The sequence below is a fragment of the Aythya fuligula genome, chromosome 7 (assembly GCF_009819795.1).
Source record: "Aythya fuligula isolate bAytFul2 chromosome 7, bAytFul2.pri, whole genome shotgun sequence".
Lineage (NCBI taxonomy): Eukaryota > Metazoa > Chordata > Aves > Anseriformes > Anatidae > Aythya > Aythya fuligula.
The window spans coordinates 25,210,219-25,227,584 of NC_045565.1; the positions used below are offsets into that span (position 1 = coordinate 25,210,219).

The 17,366-nt window shown below is 44.0% G+C and overlaps 2 protein-coding genes across 3 annotated transcripts in view; one reads left to right on the forward strand and one right to left on the reverse strand.

Moving 5' to 3' along the window:
• SLK (STE20 like kinase) overlaps positions 1 to 13,096 on the forward strand; it is a 48,153-nt gene extending 35,057 nt beyond the window's left edge. For both annotated transcript variants that reach the window (XM_032190748.1, XM_032190749.1), the window contains exons 13-18: positions 3,255 to 3,384; positions 3,627 to 3,751; positions 4,318 to 4,506; positions 5,847 to 5,972; positions 7,571 to 7,684; positions 8,133 to 13,096. In XM_032190748.1, coding sequence (XP_032046639.1) covers positions 3,255 to 3,384; positions 3,627 to 3,751; positions 4,318 to 4,506; positions 5,847 to 5,972; positions 7,571 to 7,684; positions 8,133 to 8,279 — 831 coding nt within the window. In that variant the 3' untranslated portion in view covers positions 8,280 to 13,096. The remainder of the gene's footprint in view (positions 1 to 3,254; positions 3,385 to 3,626; positions 3,752 to 4,317; positions 4,507 to 5,846; positions 5,973 to 7,570; positions 7,685 to 8,132) is intronic.
• Positions 13,097 to 14,104: 1,008 nt separating this feature from the next.
• Positions 14,105 to 17,366, reverse strand: part of COL17A1 (collagen type XVII alpha 1 chain) — a 31,877-nt gene continuing 28,615 nt past the window's right edge. Inside the window, exons 50-56 of the mRNA XM_032191600.1 lie at positions 16,908 to 17,012; positions 16,531 to 16,683; positions 15,527 to 15,946; positions 15,234 to 15,374; positions 14,596 to 14,658; positions 14,334 to 14,405; positions 14,105 to 14,154 (exon numbers count right to left, since the gene is read on the reverse strand). Coding sequence (XP_032047491.1) covers positions 14,105 to 14,154; positions 14,334 to 14,405; positions 14,596 to 14,658; positions 15,234 to 15,374; positions 15,527 to 15,946; positions 16,531 to 16,683; positions 16,908 to 17,012 — 1,004 coding nt within the window. The remainder of the gene's footprint in view (positions 14,155 to 14,333; positions 14,406 to 14,595; positions 14,659 to 15,233; positions 15,375 to 15,526; positions 15,947 to 16,530; positions 16,684 to 16,907; positions 17,013 to 17,366) is intronic.

A 17,366-nucleotide genomic window follows, 5' to 3' on the forward strand; every position in this document is an offset into this window, starting at 1 on the left:
CAAGCTACTAAAATACAAAAGGCAGCAGTATTCACACAGCTTGATAATTTCACTTGTTGTTGTTGAGTGAACATGAAACTTAACTCAAACTAACCCTGTGGATTGCTCTCTTTTCTTCAAATATTCCCGTGTCACTTCCCGTGGAGTATAATGTGTAGAATTGTAGGAGCGGTGATTTTCAAGTTTGTGCTGTTAAGCATCATGTTTTGTTACGTTGTGCCAAAAAAATAACAATTTTTCTATGGCAATTTTCATTACGGTGCTTTTATGAGTGGTAAGTACCTGCAGGTCTGTCAAATGATGGAGGTTTCAGGCAGAAGTTATTTTGGGGAAGTACAAGCACAGGGGAAGAACATATATAGAATAGGTAAGCATTAGGCATCATATTCTAGTAGCAGAACAGATTAGGTGAAACTAAACTATTTAACGTCTAAATGTAGGTGTAGAGAAACTTTATAAGACATCAAATATAATGTCACGCCTTCAAACTTGCTGCCTTTATATGAGCTAGCTGGACAGAGGCTAATATTTCAGAAAAAATGCTGTTGTGATGGCCGTAGTTTGTAGGTGAGTGAGTTTGTACCCCAGCAGAGCAGGTTTGGGTTGAGTAATTTAAAGATTAAATGATTGTGACCTAGCAGAAAATACCAGCAGCTCTATCTGATTACATGTTCGGTTCAAGAGGGGATTTCCCAGCTGAGAATTTGATTGAGTTACAGCTCGCCCCATACCCAGGATGTGTCTCTAAGCTTGTTAAGGAAACAATTCAGGAACTAAATTTTCATAATGGTTGTGGTGACTTTGTTTCCTTCGCTGGTTTCACTATGTTAAAGTAAGGGACGGTTTTAAAGTTGGAAGATCCTTACTTGGAATGAGGAAGTACTAGGCAAGGTGCAAATGGAACATCTTAGATGGCCAGAATTTTTACTGTCAGCAACTACCTTTTTTGCAATTAGATTTGACATTTTGAATGTGTATTTCTAACATACAGCAGAGGTTACCTTCTTTCTTTTGAAGATCTGCTCTATTTGATTGTATTCTGACATGGGAAGTACGTTGTGTCCCACAGGGCGTTGCTCAGGTTATGATTCAGTCTTTTCAGTTGTCTTCGTGTACACTGTTCAACGCACAAATGCAGGATGTAAGTCCTAAAATGCAAACCAAAAAGTTTTATTTCCCTAATTTTCCAAATGTGTGGTTTTCTTCTCCTCCGCATATGTGCTGATCAGTTTCACTGCCGCCTCCAAGAGAGTTAGCACAAATGTTTTATCACTGCACTATTTACTGAAATTTTGGTCTTTTTACTGTCCTCTGGGCAAGACACCTGAAGTATCTCTCCAACATGATATAACGCTGGTCTCTGGTGTGTGTTATTTGTTCAGCACATGTGAGGAACAGTGTGACTTGTATGCTCTGCGTGCAGTGAGATTGTGTATTGTAAAGGTGGGAGTCTAAGATACTGAGCAAAACCAGGTGGTATTTTTTAAAAGGCAGACTGCCTTGTACTGCCTGCCTTTTGCACCACCCAGCATGTTCTTCAGTAAAGTCAGTGCTCGTTATTTCTGTGATACCTGGGTAGATGTGGGAAGTAGCAAGGCCAGATTGTTTTCTGCAATTGCCAGGTTTGTCTTAGTACTAGCAATTAGCATGGTTTGTGTGTTTTGGGGTTTTTGTGTTTTTAAGATTTACAGTGTAGATGCAGCAGCAACGATATTTAAATTACTGACAGTAAATCCCAAGCATAATTGTGTTTTGACCATGACTACACTAGAGCAGCTGTCCTGATGCACTTCCTAAATCAAAAAACTCCTAGCACATCATACGTAGTATTAATTATGTGCCCACATGCTCAAAATAAACTTCTAGTTTTTGTATCCTTTCCCTATCGAGCAAGGGAACCAAAGCAGTGTTTTTCTTCAGCCTACGTATTTGGTTACAAATGCCTGGCGTCGTTCACAAAGGTGGCCTCCCAGTCCTTTTTGTACCCCCAGGTCTGCTGCTGTCTGAGCATTCCCCAGCTTCCTCCCTCTGGTTTTGTTACTTGTGCAACTCTGCTGCCCCCTGGGAGAAACGAAAGCCTTGTCTGCTATTCAATGACTTTCTGTAGAGATGAAAATCAAGATGCTCCTGCACATATAACAAAGGATTTTAGACAAATACCTAATTCCATATGTTGCTGATGGCTCATTCAGTAAAAATAAAGTAAAAAGCTTAGCTCAGGAGGCCCTTCCACACATCACCCAGCACTGTTTTCCTGCCTCATGCCATCTCCGTTCCAACAGGCCATCTTTTTGCTTTGTTATGTACAACAGCAAGCTCTGCAGCTGCTCGCCTTGGCTCTGATACCTATACTACTATTGTGCTTTTTTGACATTTATATGCTGATGGAAGCATCTGCTTTAATTCTTTAAGCGTGTGCGCATGCCTGCATGCTTGTAGATACGTTTGAGGTTTGGTTTTTGAATAGTGGCAGAGAAGAAATGCAACAGGACGTCCTCGGGGTGTGGTGGGGGCTTCCTACTACTACCTGCTCTCTGTAAGGTGATGCCACAGACTGGAATGCGCTAGATAAGAGGAAGATGCAGGTGATACGGGGACTGCAGCACGCAGATGGCAGGTGTATCACTTTGCAAGGAGCCAGGTCAGCTCTGGTGCACCGAGTCTTTAAGTCCTGCAGGACACAGTTCCCATGAAAGCCATTGGGAGTCTTCATGGCAGCCTGAGGGGATTCCAAACCTCCATCAGAAACTTGGTATTTGTGAGGTGATAAACCACTTGAGTTCATGACAGGATGAAGCACTTGAGATAGAGATACAAACCTGAAACCCAGCATATAAACAAATAGGCTTTACCTAATAACCCAAAGCAAAATAATCAGAAATGCTTTTTTCTTACATCCATGAATCCATGACATTTGATATACTGAAATCAGCTTTACATCGAGCATGTTTGTCTTCGCTAGCTTTGAACTTGCAGTTTGTTTTGAGGAGAGATGAGCTGGAATGATTTACAGATGATTGGTTAGTCTGTTGCCTTTGTTCTTATTTCTGAAAGTATTTAAATATTAAAAATATTCTCTACTCTCTGCATAGAAAATACAAGAGATAGGTAGTTCTATAGCACGAGGCATGTTAGCTCAAATTTTCTTATCTGTATTTGTTTTTGTGTATATATAACACGGAACTGGGAATTTCATTAAACAGTAATGTGGCTAGAGGAACAAAATTTAATTTATTTCTATTGGTTTCCACCAGGAACAGGAATTTGTGCAGAAGCAGCAACAAGAACTGGACGCATCTCTAAAGAAAATAATTCAGCAGCAGAAGACAGAACTAGCCACTATTGAACGCGATTGCCTCAACAACAAACAGCAGCTCATGAGAGGTATTCAGCGTCAGACTCTCTCCTTAAAGACATATTTGTGTTGTATCGTAATAAACCAACAGTCTGCCTGAAACTTCTGAAATCAGAGGCCTTTATGACTTATAAGGAACTGCAATAAAGCCATGTGCTATAGAAAAGCTTTGCTCTTAAAATGCAGCTGTAGGCCACTTCTAAACATCCACTTGCAGGTGGATTCAGAATGATTGTATTGTGCTTTCTAAACCAGCCTGTGTTTTTTCCAGCTCGTGAAGCTGCAATCTGGGAGCTGGAGGAGCGACACCTACAAGAGAAACACCAACTCCTCAAACAGCAGCTCAAGGATCAGTACTTCATGCAGAGGCACCAGCTGCTTAAGAGGCATGAAAAAGTTAGTGTTGATTTTAACGCTTTCTTTTGTGTATTAAATCAAAAATATATTTTATATTTACTTGATTTCCAATACATTTTAGACTTGTGATCTCTTCAGGTAGCTCTTTGCTTGCCTAGGCAATACCTGTGCAGGTATTTCCATTCTGTATACGTTCTGTGCTATGTAGTGAAAAACAAATAAACCTTAGAGTAGTTCAAATCTTGCAGTAGTTACAGTTGCCAGACTGTAACTTTACAACTGCAGGAGTGGAGGTTCAGTTCCACTAAAGTTTCTCCTTTCAAAGAGCAGAGACAGTTAAAAAATGTAATTCACAAGTTGTACGGATTACAACTGGTAATATACGCCATATTTCTTCAATGACTAAATAACTTTTTATGGGTTGGGCATGATCCAGAGCTCCCTGGAATAAAAGGAAGACTTGATCCTCCCTATCCCTACCACTAGGGCAGGGCCGCTGGTTTCTGCTGAAATAAACGCTCAAACAACGTGCTTATTGATGAAATGATGTAACAGTTGTAAAATAACAAGTATTCTGTAACATTTCTGTGTGGTTAATGTTTTAGGAAACGGAACAAATGCAGAGATATAATCAACGCCTTATTGAGGAGTTAAAGAACAAGCAAACTCAGGAAAGAGCCAGACTGCCTAAAATCCAGCGAAGTGAAGCAAAGACTCGAATGGCTATGTTTAAGAAAAGTTTAAGAATCAATTCATTAGCCTCTCCAGACCAAGATCGTGAAAAAATTAAGCAGGTAATAAAAATTATTTTAGTAGTGTGAAATCTTGATGTGATGTAAATGTCAGTGTGACGACAGGCAAGAATGCACTCTCAGCAAGCTTGCAGGTGGTACAAAACTAGGTTGATGCATGGATGTGTGTGGTGCCATTCAGAAGGATTCACAAGCTGGAGAATTGGGCAGAGGTGAACCTCATGGCGTTCAACAAAGGCAAACTCAAAGTTCTGCACCTCGGGAAGAGTAGTTGTAGGCACCAGCACATGCTGGGTGTTGACTGCCATGAAAGCAGCTTTGCTGAAAAGGCCGCAGTGGTCCCAATGGACAGCAAGTTGAACGTGAGCCAACAGTGTGCCAACACAACAGTGTGCCCTTGTGGCAAAGAAGCCCAGCAGCATCCTGGGCTGTGTGAGGAAGAGTGCTGCTGGCAGGTGGGAGGAAGTCGTCTTCCCCTTTTCACTTGAGGCACATCTTGGGTCCTGTGCTGGGCTCCCCAGAGCAAGACAGACAGCTTAAGTAGCAAGTCCAGCCAAGGGCCGTGGTGATGGCTAAGGGGTCAGTGGATCGTGGTGTAAGAGAAGAGGCTGAACTTGTTGGATGCTTCAGTCTGGAGAAGAGAAGCCTCAGGAGGATGGTAGTCACATGTATAAATGCGTGATGGGAGGGAGGAGGGGAGGGAGAGCCACATTCTCTCAGTGGAGCCCAGTGATGGGATGAGAGGCAGTCGGCAGAAACTGAAATAGTTTTATGTAAGTCAATGTAAGTGTATAACTTAAGAATGAGGAAAAAAATCACTGTGAGGGTGGTCAGACAATGGAGCAGGTTGCCTGGAGAGGTTGTGGAAGATGCACAGAAATTAGAAATTAGAATTTATTTAGAATAACTGTCATCCTTTAAAAGGGAACATTGTGAAGGTTTTAGAGATTTGCTTTATGCACAGAAGTCCCAGATCATGGTTTCCATATGACGAGCAATGGAAGGATTAAAAAAAAATCTGGGAAGTAAAATCTGGGAAATAGCTCCCTTACTGCTTAACGTCAACCTCAACCAAGACTTGTAGCAACACCTCTGTGTCACTTAGCTTTAGAGAGAGTTAACTTTAGGTGTCTGAAAGTGAAATGTGCTGTGCTTTACAGAGAGATTAGAGTGCAGAGAAAAAAGGAATGGTGGACAAAACTGTGAGGCCATTCCATTTGTAGGAGTTTAAAAATAAAATAAAAATACAGTCGATATTCATATATCTTAAAACCATTCAAATCACTATTACTGTATGGTGTTTATACTTGTTTTAAACACTTTTTGACTCATGTAAACTGTTGTATATAGAGGCATGATACAAATCATCTTTTTAATTTTAGTTTGCAGTTCAAGAAGAAAAGAGACAGAAAAACGAGAGACTGGCTCAGCATCAGAAACATGAAAATCAAATGCGGGACCTTCAGTTGCAGTGTGAAGCAAACATCAGAGAACTGCATCAGTTACAGGTTAAAAATAGATGACATTAAATGAATGTTCAGTGGGAAGATTCATGTTAATAACAGGCACAGACAAAGCAGAAACATCTTTTCCTGCATTTTTACTGATTCATGTGGATTTTTTTCAACGTTGCTTTTAAAGGCCTGCATGATACTGTTTAACCAGGCCCAGAACCTAACATCAATTAATAAGAAATCATTTTACACATAAGAAGAGCTTGAGCCATAGGCAGATGGTAGCTCCTAGAATATTTACCAAGTTCCCAGCACTGTTCTGTGTAGGAAATGTTTCGTTTTAACCTGCTTTTGCTCAAATGTCATTATTTGGAGCAGAGGCAGGCAGCACCAGGCATTGCCCACAAGTCATGGAGTCTTTGCAACGTGCAGGCTGCCACTTTTGAGCTTTTGGAAGCTATTTAGAAGGAATGCTCTTCTTGCAGTAAGGAATTCAATGTTGTTGTTTTTCGTATGCATTTTGTAGAAGTAGGTTCTGCATACCGAAGGCCAGGCATCCTTTTCCATGACGTCTGCTTTTTCTCTGCTTCGGGGACGCCAGGCAGTTTTAATGCATTAAATGATCACCTGCTGATCACCTTTGTGTAGAGAGAGGTTCCATCTTTCATTGGCCAGTGAAGCTACTTCTACCCATGGTTTTCCTGCATCTGGTGAAAACAGGCCCTGGCTGCGCTACTACTAATACGCCCCAGCAAATCCTCAAATACCGTGGGAGTCTGTGTGAGACTTTCAGCTAAAGCAAAATCAGGCAGATTAAGGCCACATCAAGAGAAGCTGGCCCTTAGCTGCACTCAGGACTAGCCAAGTGCTTGTCATTTTTGTTGCTGTGCTTTCATACTCTGCATCAGAGCCAGCTGGGACTGGAGTCTTAGGAACAAGAAGGGCTTTAGAGACTGCAGTTGTCAACTGCTCTTTAATATTAAAGAATTGTTGCAGCCAAATGCTAAACTGTATTCTTGCCATGCTTCAAAAGGCCCCTGGCAGCTAAACAAACGTGTATAACTTAAAGGAATGTGAAACTTAACGTGTGGTTTGATTATCCTTCTCATTACAGGGTGATTCTGTGGCTGCTTCTATGCAAGCATGTTTCTGTCTCTCTGGACCCCATTTGTTAGTCTCAACTCCTTCAACTCACCAAGAGTTGAAGTACTGGAAGTATTCTTCCAGAAGTTTGGAAGTATTTTTCCAATAAAAAACCAACAAACTACCTCCTTTTTAATGTAATTGATTTTAATAAATTATACAATTAGAGAAAAAATTTCAGAAAACAAAGCAGAAATGCTGCGTGACCTTGGGTGGTGTTATTAGGCAGTGACCACAGTTTGGAGTAGCGCTGTCGGCTGCTCTCTGAATGGTACTCAGCAGCGTGTTTAGATTTACAAGTATTTCTTATCTCCATTGGTTCTCGTGGCAAGATCAGCTCTTGATAATGCAGACCCACAACAAACTTTTATCTTGTAATTATGTACGTCACTGTTTGCACAGGCTAATAAGCTAATTAAAAAGAATTAGGACAACATATGTCACTAGACAAATATTAAGTTGTCTAATCTGAATTAGTTTGACAAGGATTATCTTTATCTTGTTTTAAGAATGAAAAATGCCATCTACTGGTTGAGCATGAGACTCAGAAGCTAAAAGAGCTGGATGAAGAGCACAGCCAAGAGCTGAAGGAATGGAGAGAGAAATTGAGACCAAGAAAAAAGGTAAATTGGAGCAGTTTGAATTGGAATATAATGAAGTGTTAAACCTAGCAAATACAGATCATATATATTTTGCTGAGGAGGAGAATTGAGCTACTATACAAAACTGCTATAGTTCACTTATATTAAGTTAAAATATGTGCAACAAAAAAGCCTCACGTTATCAGCCTCTTCCTGTGGTCCTCTTGCAGGGCATGTCTGAATAATTGCGTATAAAACCTCTTAGCTGGAGTAAATCTGTTTTAGGACTCTATTTCAAAAGCTAATAGGATATTTAAAAAAAAAAAAAAAAAGAGGATGAAGTAACAAATAGAGAGGGTTGTGGTGGTAGCTGTTTGTTTAGTCTGTTTGTTCATTTTGTTAAGATCTTGTATCAGACTGTCAGCAGTTGAACAGGCTTCTTGTACTTCCATTGCCTTATATTCATATAACAATCTGATCTTGGTTTTAGACACTGGAAGAAGAATTTGCCAGAAAACTGCAAGAGCAGGAAGTTTTCTTTAAAATGACTGGAGAATCTGAATGCCTTAACCCTTCAACACAAAGCCGGATTTCCAAATTCTATCCAATCCCCAGCCTTCACTCCACTGGGTCGTAACTCTGGGAACTGCTGTAGGTTTTTCATATTTGGAGTTCTTCATCCCCGTCGTCTAACCTGATCTAATCTGTGGAGTACATCAAAAGACCTGGCACTTTTTGTTTTCGGTGGAGACAATCAGTGTCACGATCATTCTTTTTTTACTACTTTGAATGGAAGAAAAGAGAAAAGGAGTTGGTGTATAATGGTAATGTGATGTCCTTCAGATGTTTCAAGAATGTTTTTTTTTATCTCAGTCTCAAAAAGTATGTTATCTATGGTTTTGACTTTAAGTAAGCCTAAAATATGAATTATAACCTTTCTCATCACAAAAAAACGGTTTCTTATGTGAATATTTAAACTGTATAAGTTCTGCTACTGTGTTTTTAAGTGTGTCATTTCTACACAAGAGAATTCCACAACTGAAACTGCCACAAGAGGTTTATAATGTTAGTGTTGAGCAGTGTCTTCATAGTGAGGACTGAAACTAATTGCTCAGAACATGCCAATAATCATAAAAAAATGAACCCTTGTGTTTAAATATGGATGGTAACAGTAAAAACCTTTGCAACTTCTTTAAAAAAAAAAAAGAAACCTCTGGCATAAATTAAACTGAGCTGATCTCCATTACATATTTTGTCCATTAGTTCCATAATGAAATGGGGTGCTAGTTTAATTAATACAGTGCCTGAAACACTTCCGTATACTAATCCTGGCAACAGGGTAGTATTTGTCACTTATGAAACAAAAACAAAGTAAAGCTCCTTTGCATTGTTGTTACTGTACAAAACAGAAGATTTCTTGCTGCTACTGCCATTTTTGTTGTAAATCCTCACCCTAAAATATTTTGCACTAAAATATGTAAAGGTGAAAGAAATGCTAACTTTAAAATGCACAGTTTGTTGTTTTCCTTAGCTATTACAGGTGGTTAGTTCTACAAATCGAAAAGCTGTAGAATGTATTTTTTAGGAAGCATTGTGCGAGACGCACGCGGTCGCTCTAACTGTACCGGGAATGGGTAGAGCCATCCTTCTGTTCTTACCAAAGCCTGTTCATTGGAACTCCATCGCAGAAGTGGAGGTGGGTGGTTGTATTTATGGATAACCATAGCAGAGGTCTGATTTGGTTGGAAATGTTAACTTGATTTTTTTTGTTTGTTTGTTTTAGTCATTTTATTTTATAGAAAGATTTAAGTTAAATATATAGACAAAATACTTAATGAAGCTGGTTTTTTGCTTTTGTGTTGCCATGTACTAACATAGACGGTTTTTATTTTTTAAGTTCATAGATGTAAAATAAGTTATTTACCTGACTGATCTGCAGTGGAAAAAATCTGAAATGTTTCTCATAGCTGGTAGGGAAGGAAAAGTGTATTAGGTCACTTTTACTGCACTCCTTGTAATGGTTCGAGTCATATCAAGACAGTATTGTAAGCTGTATTTGGTATGCTGGCGTTAAATTTGTAAAATAGTATTTGTTTTCTGTTATTTGAGGCCTAACTTTCTAGTCTCTTTGGGCGTCAACTGCAACGTTGGTTTTGTTTTGCTAGCTTGCATTTAATGTGAGACTGGTGAACATTTACACGATGTTCATTTCATGGGAACAGTATTGATGCACGTGAATGAACTCAAATTAACATAGGACTTTAATCAGATGCGGTTGAAATCTTGGATGCTGAAATCCTTGGATGTTGAAACTATACCTTCTCAGTGAAGACATTTAAAATTTGCAGCACAGTAAAAGCAGTTGGAAAATGCATGTTTTAATTTAATTTTTATAACTTTTTGATAGCATAATTACTTTAATAGCTAGCCTTAATTTCTGGCATTTTATTATATCACTGTATTGTGTACCATTGTAAATTCACATATCATTATCTCTAGAATGTTATCTGTTGCTAAATGCAAAGTTCCTTAAGTTGTTTGTTCAGTAGGCTGAAAAAAGACTCTGAAGGCCTTTCCTTTAAGTTCCACCATCATAAATTGACCGTTACTAAAATAACATTGAGTAATCTTCACCTCTGTATTTAACAGAATTTGTTTGCAATTTTGTATGGAGCAGGCTCAGTGATTTATTTGGAGAGTAAACTTGGCAGGCAGATTTCCTCTTCTGGATTATCTCTGCCTTTATCCACATTAAATTCTCAGAGAAATGTTAATCTTCTTAGATTCTCGGCAGTTTCAGTGATAACTTGCTAATATATATTGGCATAGTGGTTACCTCTGTCTACGTCTGGTAAATCTTTAATTTGAAGATCCTTCTCACACAAGCTCCTGCAATCTGACCTCACTGTAAATTGTACAAATGCCTGAGTTGTGTGGTGCAGGGAGGGACTGAATGTAACAATTGAAGCCTTAGTGAGTCCTTGGCTGTGTCTGGAGCTGTAGAGCGCTGTTAAGCAGCTGCAGTCTTGTGACTGTGCTGAGAATTGATACCTGGTGTGCAAATCCACTTCTCTGGGATAACAGGAGCTAACATAGGTACTTACATGTTTAGATTGAAAGCCAGCATTTTATCAGCATTGTGGAACATGAAAGAGGAGGTGTATGCTGTTAGGGCACTGTCAGAAAATCCAATTCAAACAGATTTAGTCTCGCATTGGCCTGGAAGAGATCTTATGAGATATAAAATCCAATCTCTCTCCTATCACGTGTCACATAATCCCTTTAATAAATGGCAAGAGCTCTGTCTCAGAGGTAGTTAGGTGTGTTTTCTGTAGTCAAAACAGTCTGCTGGCTTGCTGAGTTTCTGGCAGATCGCATTTTTTCTATGTGCCCCTCAGAAGCTGAGCAAATACTGGTTCGTGCTCACCTTCCTTTTACATCACAGTTGCTGGCTGCAGGAAGATGAACAAAGGCCCTAAAGCGCGTGCACCACAGCGCAGTGCATCGTTCTCTGCACCTCTATTTACAGTTGGTTTGGACAAGAAAAATATCTCCATGCAAGCTCATGGCCTCTGACGGATTCAGACCTCACAATTTTTAATCAGCTCTGAAAGCAGATTTCAGCACTTGCTAAATTAGCTTTCTTGGGATGGGGCATTGTAAATAGAGGAGTCAGCAGTTCTTCTCACAGCCTGACAGTTACGGGAGCTCAGCTGCTCCCAGTGTCTTGTAATTCTCTGCCAGTGCAGCCTTGCAGGTGGACCAGGGAGATCTTTGGATGACCAAGCTCTTTTAATCTTAAATTAGTTTAAACTTTGCTGTTACTTGGGTGAAGAGGGAATACTCCAGCACGTTTGCTGCTCTGTTTCCCACAGAACTCCGTGGTTTTCTTTCAAGGTCTCTGCTGAATGCGTAAGAAGCAAGTGTGGCACGAAAAGCTATGGTATGGAGGCTACTTCTATGGTTGACTAGATTTATGCTAATTTATTGTTAAAGGTTTTCCTTTAGATCTTCAAAGTGAGAGGGGGCAGCGCTGCAGCTGTTGGTACCACCACCCTGACCCGCGGTGTCCTGACCATGGGTGTTCACTCGGTGATTCTTCGCAGGACTTTGTTCAGTATCCAACCCCTCACATGGCTTAAGAGCCAGCAAGCCAGGTATTTAAAAATGATTCTTCTATCACAGAGACCTTTGATATATCTACAGGGAACAGGATTTTTTTTCTTAAAGAATACATAGGAACCTTAGCACCTTAACAAAGTCAGAGTCTGATAGAGCCAGGCAAAACAGTAATGTAATTGCTTTCCTCAGGCCACAGTGTAAAAATGTCTTTTATGGCAGCAAAATGAAGGCAGTGGTGCCGCAGTCATTGGAGCTCGGGGAAAGGAGGAGCCCTGATGCTGGCCACCACCTGGGTAACTTCCTGCTTTGCATGTTAGCAGTTACAGCCCTGTCATTGTACTGCAAGATCTGTACTTCTGGATCTCAGAGAACCTTCCTTGTGTTGATGTGTCCACATGTGTTTCCCAGTCCCTGTCTGTGTTTAATTCACAGCAGACATGAAATGAGGTCAGAGAGAGCTACCCTTCCTCAGCCCCAGACAAGGCGGGGCCAGGATGCCCTGGCACGTTTCTTATTCTTACAAAGGATGAGAGCAGATGAAGGGAGGGAAAGGAAGAAAGCTTCATAGCATTTCTCTAGCTGGAAGGTGATGCTGTTTGCAGAGCTTTTAGTTGTTTGTCAGCCTCTTTTTCTTGCCTCAGTCCTCGTCCTTCGTTTCTGTAACTATTGCACTCCTGGCCCAAGGGCAGTCTGCGGCTCCGGAGGGAAGCAGAAGCCCTCTTAAGCTAAAACACACTTAAAGCAGCAACTAAGGGCTCACGCACTTCTCTGCACTGAAAGCAGAAGGGCGTTACTGAGCCCCACGTTGCTCTGATTTTATGAAAAATCTTCCACGGTTTCCATGCTAGGTAAAGCCCCTTTCTCTCTGATCATCAATCACCCAGGCTGAAAGGGGGAAAGAGCAGGAACTAAGCATTCTAGAGCCATCCAGTGAAACCCAGCTGTTGCGCTGTCCTGCCCCTGTTCTCTGTAAGCAAGCCGGGCAGGGCGCTGTTTGTTCTGTCACAAAGCCTGGAAATGCACGGCAGCTCCAGCCTCACCTCGTCCCAGCAGTTCGTTGAATGTTTTGTGTTCACAAACCAAGTTAATTTTGCCTTACAGGAAGCAACCAAAAATCAAGAGATGGATAAATAGTTGGCTAAGGATCTCTGTATGTACAGCTCATGGAAATAAATTTGCAGTAGCAGCCATACACCAGTTTTTTTTGTTTGTTTTCTGTGTTTTATTTTTTTTGGTCTCGTTTTTAAAAAGCAATTTGATTTCATGGCTTTCTGTAGAATATTGTAATAATTCTGCTGTAAATACAATAAAAATCACAGTTTGCTGAGATGAGCTCTGTTTTGTTCTTGGAATACTTGCATGAAACTCAAGGGAGGTGTGAGGGAATTCCAAATTCACTCCAAATTCCAAATTCGGGCTGCTTCCTCCACAGCCCAGCCTGTGACGCGAATTGCCTCAGGGCAAGCAAGGCGATGTGGTGGCAGTGTGCAGAGGCCCCCAGTAACAAGACTGAAAACCACCACACCAGGAAAGAACTCGCTGCCTGCTCCCATCATGTACCAGTGCTGAGAAGCAGAAGAGCAGCCCTCAGCCACTCTGACCACATGCTGCAGCTGCTACAATCACCGATTTTGGTTGACTGCCCAAGGTAACACTGATAGGCACATGCGGGGGTATAAAATACACTTTAATGGGGATGTTTACATTAAAAAGTTATTTTTTCCTGATGTTTAAAAAATAGAATACAAAAATATTTTTTAAAAGTCAACAAATTGTTTAACAAAAGTGCTTTGGTTCTGTCTCTGTGCATGCCCCCCCCACCTGCTTCACCAGGTCCTCCTGCCTGTGGCCAGCACAGCAAACACGTGGAGAAGAAATCCTGGGGCGCTCAGAAAGCTGTCCCAGAGCTTCCTACAGCACTTTTTGTCTGAATCTGAGCTCTAAAAAAACAGTTGTTCGGTGGGGAAGGATTTCTGTTTTCTTTTTTTGCTGAATACTTGGATAGTTGATTAAAAAAAATGATAGGTTTTTACATAGCCAGGAGTAACACAAGAAGCCTGGGCTGGCAGGGCCGGGGAGCCCTGGTCAGCCCCCAGACGCACACACCTGGGAAGTCGGGGCACGAAGGCACACATTCACAACAGGAACAAACACCCACAGCAGGGCCGTGCTGGACACGTCCCGGAGCCATTCAAACCTCAGCAGCAACACCGAACTATCGAGTCTAAGGAGTTAGCTTACTGGCGAGGACATGTTAGCAGTAAGGCAGTGAAGATCCACACAGATTCTCTGTGGGCTGCTAGGAATGCTGCCCAGTGCAGAGCTGAGTTGGCTCTTTCCTTAAACCCCAACGCTTCTTCTTTTTCTTCTGCCAACGTACACTTGTTCACCTGGGGACAAGGACGTTGAAAGGCGGGTTACTTGAAGCATTCATATGGGCAAAACAAAACAAAACTTTAAATCAAACAACAGAAACCCAACATGTGTTGTGTCCGTTCCCCAGAGCTGGGCCGGTGTCTGGGGGATCCTCCAGCCCAGCCCTGCTCTCCTGGGGGGCAGACGTCCCTACCTTTCTCGCCTTTCTCTCCTTTGGGTCCCCTTTGCCCATGGCGTCCCGGCGGGCCCATCGGTCCAGGGTCACCTGAAGGAACAAGAAGGCCAAGTTCACCCTGAGCATGACAGCCTGCAAGCAGGGCCAGGCAGGGGAAGGGAGACCAGGTGGGGAGGGTGCTTGGGCTGAGGGCCTGCAGCGGGGCTGGGACCCCGAGAGCAGCCCAGCGCCAACCACCCCTGTGGACACGGCATGAGAGGGAAGGGGTGGCCGGCCTCACCTTTGGGTCCGGGGTAACCCCGCTCGCCCTTCTCACCAGGAGGCCCCTGGACAGTTCCATGTGCTGGAGAGGAAAATAAAAGTGAGCATGAAGGAACAGGACAAACCACCTGCAGAGGACTCTGTGTTCGCTTAGAGAAGCGCTGAGTCACACGGGCAGGCCATCGCTCTAGGTTAGATGGGGTTACACTGAGCAGGGCAGGATTTTTGTAAATGGTTTTGGTCCCAATAAAGTCCCGGGGGCAGGCTGTGAGCTCATGGCACCAGCACTGCTCTGCCACCCCTACAAGTGCCCTGGCTGTCACCAGGGCTGGAGCTGGTCCACGCAATGTGAGAGCACTGAGCAGCAGCTCTCTTGTTTTGCCCTACACGTGGCAGCCCAACCAGCTTAAAATGGGCCACAGGATTTGCAAGTCTTTAGGGTTTGGGGTGAGTTTCCTACAGGTCGTGGGAAAGCCTGATGGCCTTCCTAATGATGAGAACAGCAAGGGAGGAAGGGGATGGAAAGACCACCTGCCTCCAGCTTTGCATCTTGATTAAATTTCTTCAGCATGCAAGGGTGAAAGGGTTGTTAACTCTACAAGAGGCTGGAGAGACCTCACATGCATGAGCCAGAAACACCAGGTCAACGTCACTTACCTCTGAAGAAGTCCATAAGGTCCTCGGTGACATTGCCATAGGCTGCAAAGACCCTGCTGATTCCAGGGGGACCAGGAGGGCCTGGGGGACCTGGTGGCCCCTGTCCAGTGTAAGACATCAGGTCCTGGAGGATACCTCGGCCTGAGGAGATGAAGACGTTGTTTGAAAGGAGCTGTGGCTGGATGCTGGGGCGGGAGGATGTTAGGAATAGCTGCAGGCAGCAGGAAGGGTGAGGGAAGGGAATGGGGCGAGGGAATGGGATGGCAGCATGTACAGGGAGGTGTCCCACTCACTCTGCAGGTTCTCTGACACGTGGCGCGCCAGCTCGTTGTAATCCAGGGACCCAGAGAAGGAGTTGCTGTAGGATCTGCCGGAACCTGCTGATCTCCTGTGGGACTCCTCAGCTGCCAGCAAGTCATCAAAAGAGCCATCACCACCCATGGAGGCACCATAGGAGCCCTCGCTGCCCATGGAGGCGCTGTAGGATGACATGCTGCTCATGGAGCTGCTGTAAGAGCTGCCTGCGCCCAGCGATGCCCCGTGGGAGCCCTCAGCACCACGGGATCCTCCGTGCGACCGCTCAGAAGCCAGCGACTCGCCATACACGGATGCCAGAGACCCAGCCACCAAACCGCTGTCTCCTTTGGGTCCTGGTGGTCCCCGCGGCCCAGGGGGCCCGGGCGGCCCCGAGATGTAGCTTCGAATTTCATCACCTGCAAAATACAAGAGGCGCTGAGGGGATTTCAGGGACACGGGGATACCTGCCCCACCCCACACCCGATGGTTCTGCAGATGGGTGCACTGCTCTCAGGTCAAGGACAGCAGCACTGCCAGAAGGGCCTTCTGCGCCCAGGCTCCCAGAAGTGAGGGCACCCCCTTGTCCTTGAAAGGCTGCCCTGGATGATTTGCCAGCGTGACAGCTCAGGGCAGTGCTGCCTCACAGCTGGCCCAGATGCCTTCCAAATCTCACATCATCGTTTTCTCTGTAGGAAGGGGTTTCTCAAAGAAAACGCTTTTCCAATGGCAAAAGTCTGCAGCTGACCTTACTAACGGCTCACTGCTCGGTGCAGGCCATTCGGGACTGCCCGGTGCCTGTTCCTTCAGGCTCACAACAAGGACTTTGGCCTTGCAGTTGGACTGAGAGGAGACAGGCCTACGGGGTGAAGCTGACTGCCCTACAGCCTGTAAGGGAAGTGTTGGGATGAGCCCACGGGGATAAGGTGTTGTTGCTCCAGTGCCTCCTCAAGGAAGGCTGCTACAGGGCTGCCTCAGCACGGGATGGACACCGTCCCCTTACTCTTCAGGTACTGGATCAGCTCGCTCCGGAACTCGTCGCTGTTGGTGATGTCTGCGTAGGACAGGAGCCCGGTTCCCGAGAAGCCTGGTGGCCCTGGAGGGCCCGGCGGGCCAGGCGGGCCCTGCACTCCGGAGATGGAAGAGTATCCCACATCTTGAGAGAAAGAAAGATGACTTACAGTGAGAGGACAAGAAAATGGCACATCTAGGAATCTTGTAAGCTTAAAGGTTCCAACCCCAGATTCCAGCCCTTTCCAGCTGAGATTTTTTCACGTGACCTGGTTCCCAGTGGGCACTCACAGGTCCCAGTGAGCTAAATCTCAGGCTCAGTTCCCCCCAGAACCTCCCTGCCAGCTGTGAGAAACCCAGGTGCTTTACTTTGTAGGTAAGCAGAGATGTCCTCCAGAGAGGCGCCGGGTGATCCAGGGATCCCTGGAGGCCCTGGAGGCCCTTGGGGGCCAACGAGACCACTGAATTCAGAGTCTGCAAGACACAAGGGAAGATAAGATGTTACCCAACCCTCTGCAATTCTGATGAACTTTCCCTGACAATATGGTAATGCCAACTAAAACCAAGCCTGGGGTACTTGTTTCTCCCCAGCACCTTCTAGTGCAGCCTTGCTGGTGCAGCCCACTTCCCTGAGTGGACACCCCAAAGAGTGTAGAGGTTCATATTTTTAGATGGACTTTTTAAAAAGTCCAAGAAGCTCCTTTATGCTGCAGAGTTTGAGAAGACAAATCTTCTCAAGAAGCACAGGGATCTGTCTGCAGCCACTCGCGGTCTGTGCAGGTCCTGGCATTGCCCAGGAGGTCCGCAGGGCTTTAACTGAGGCAGAGA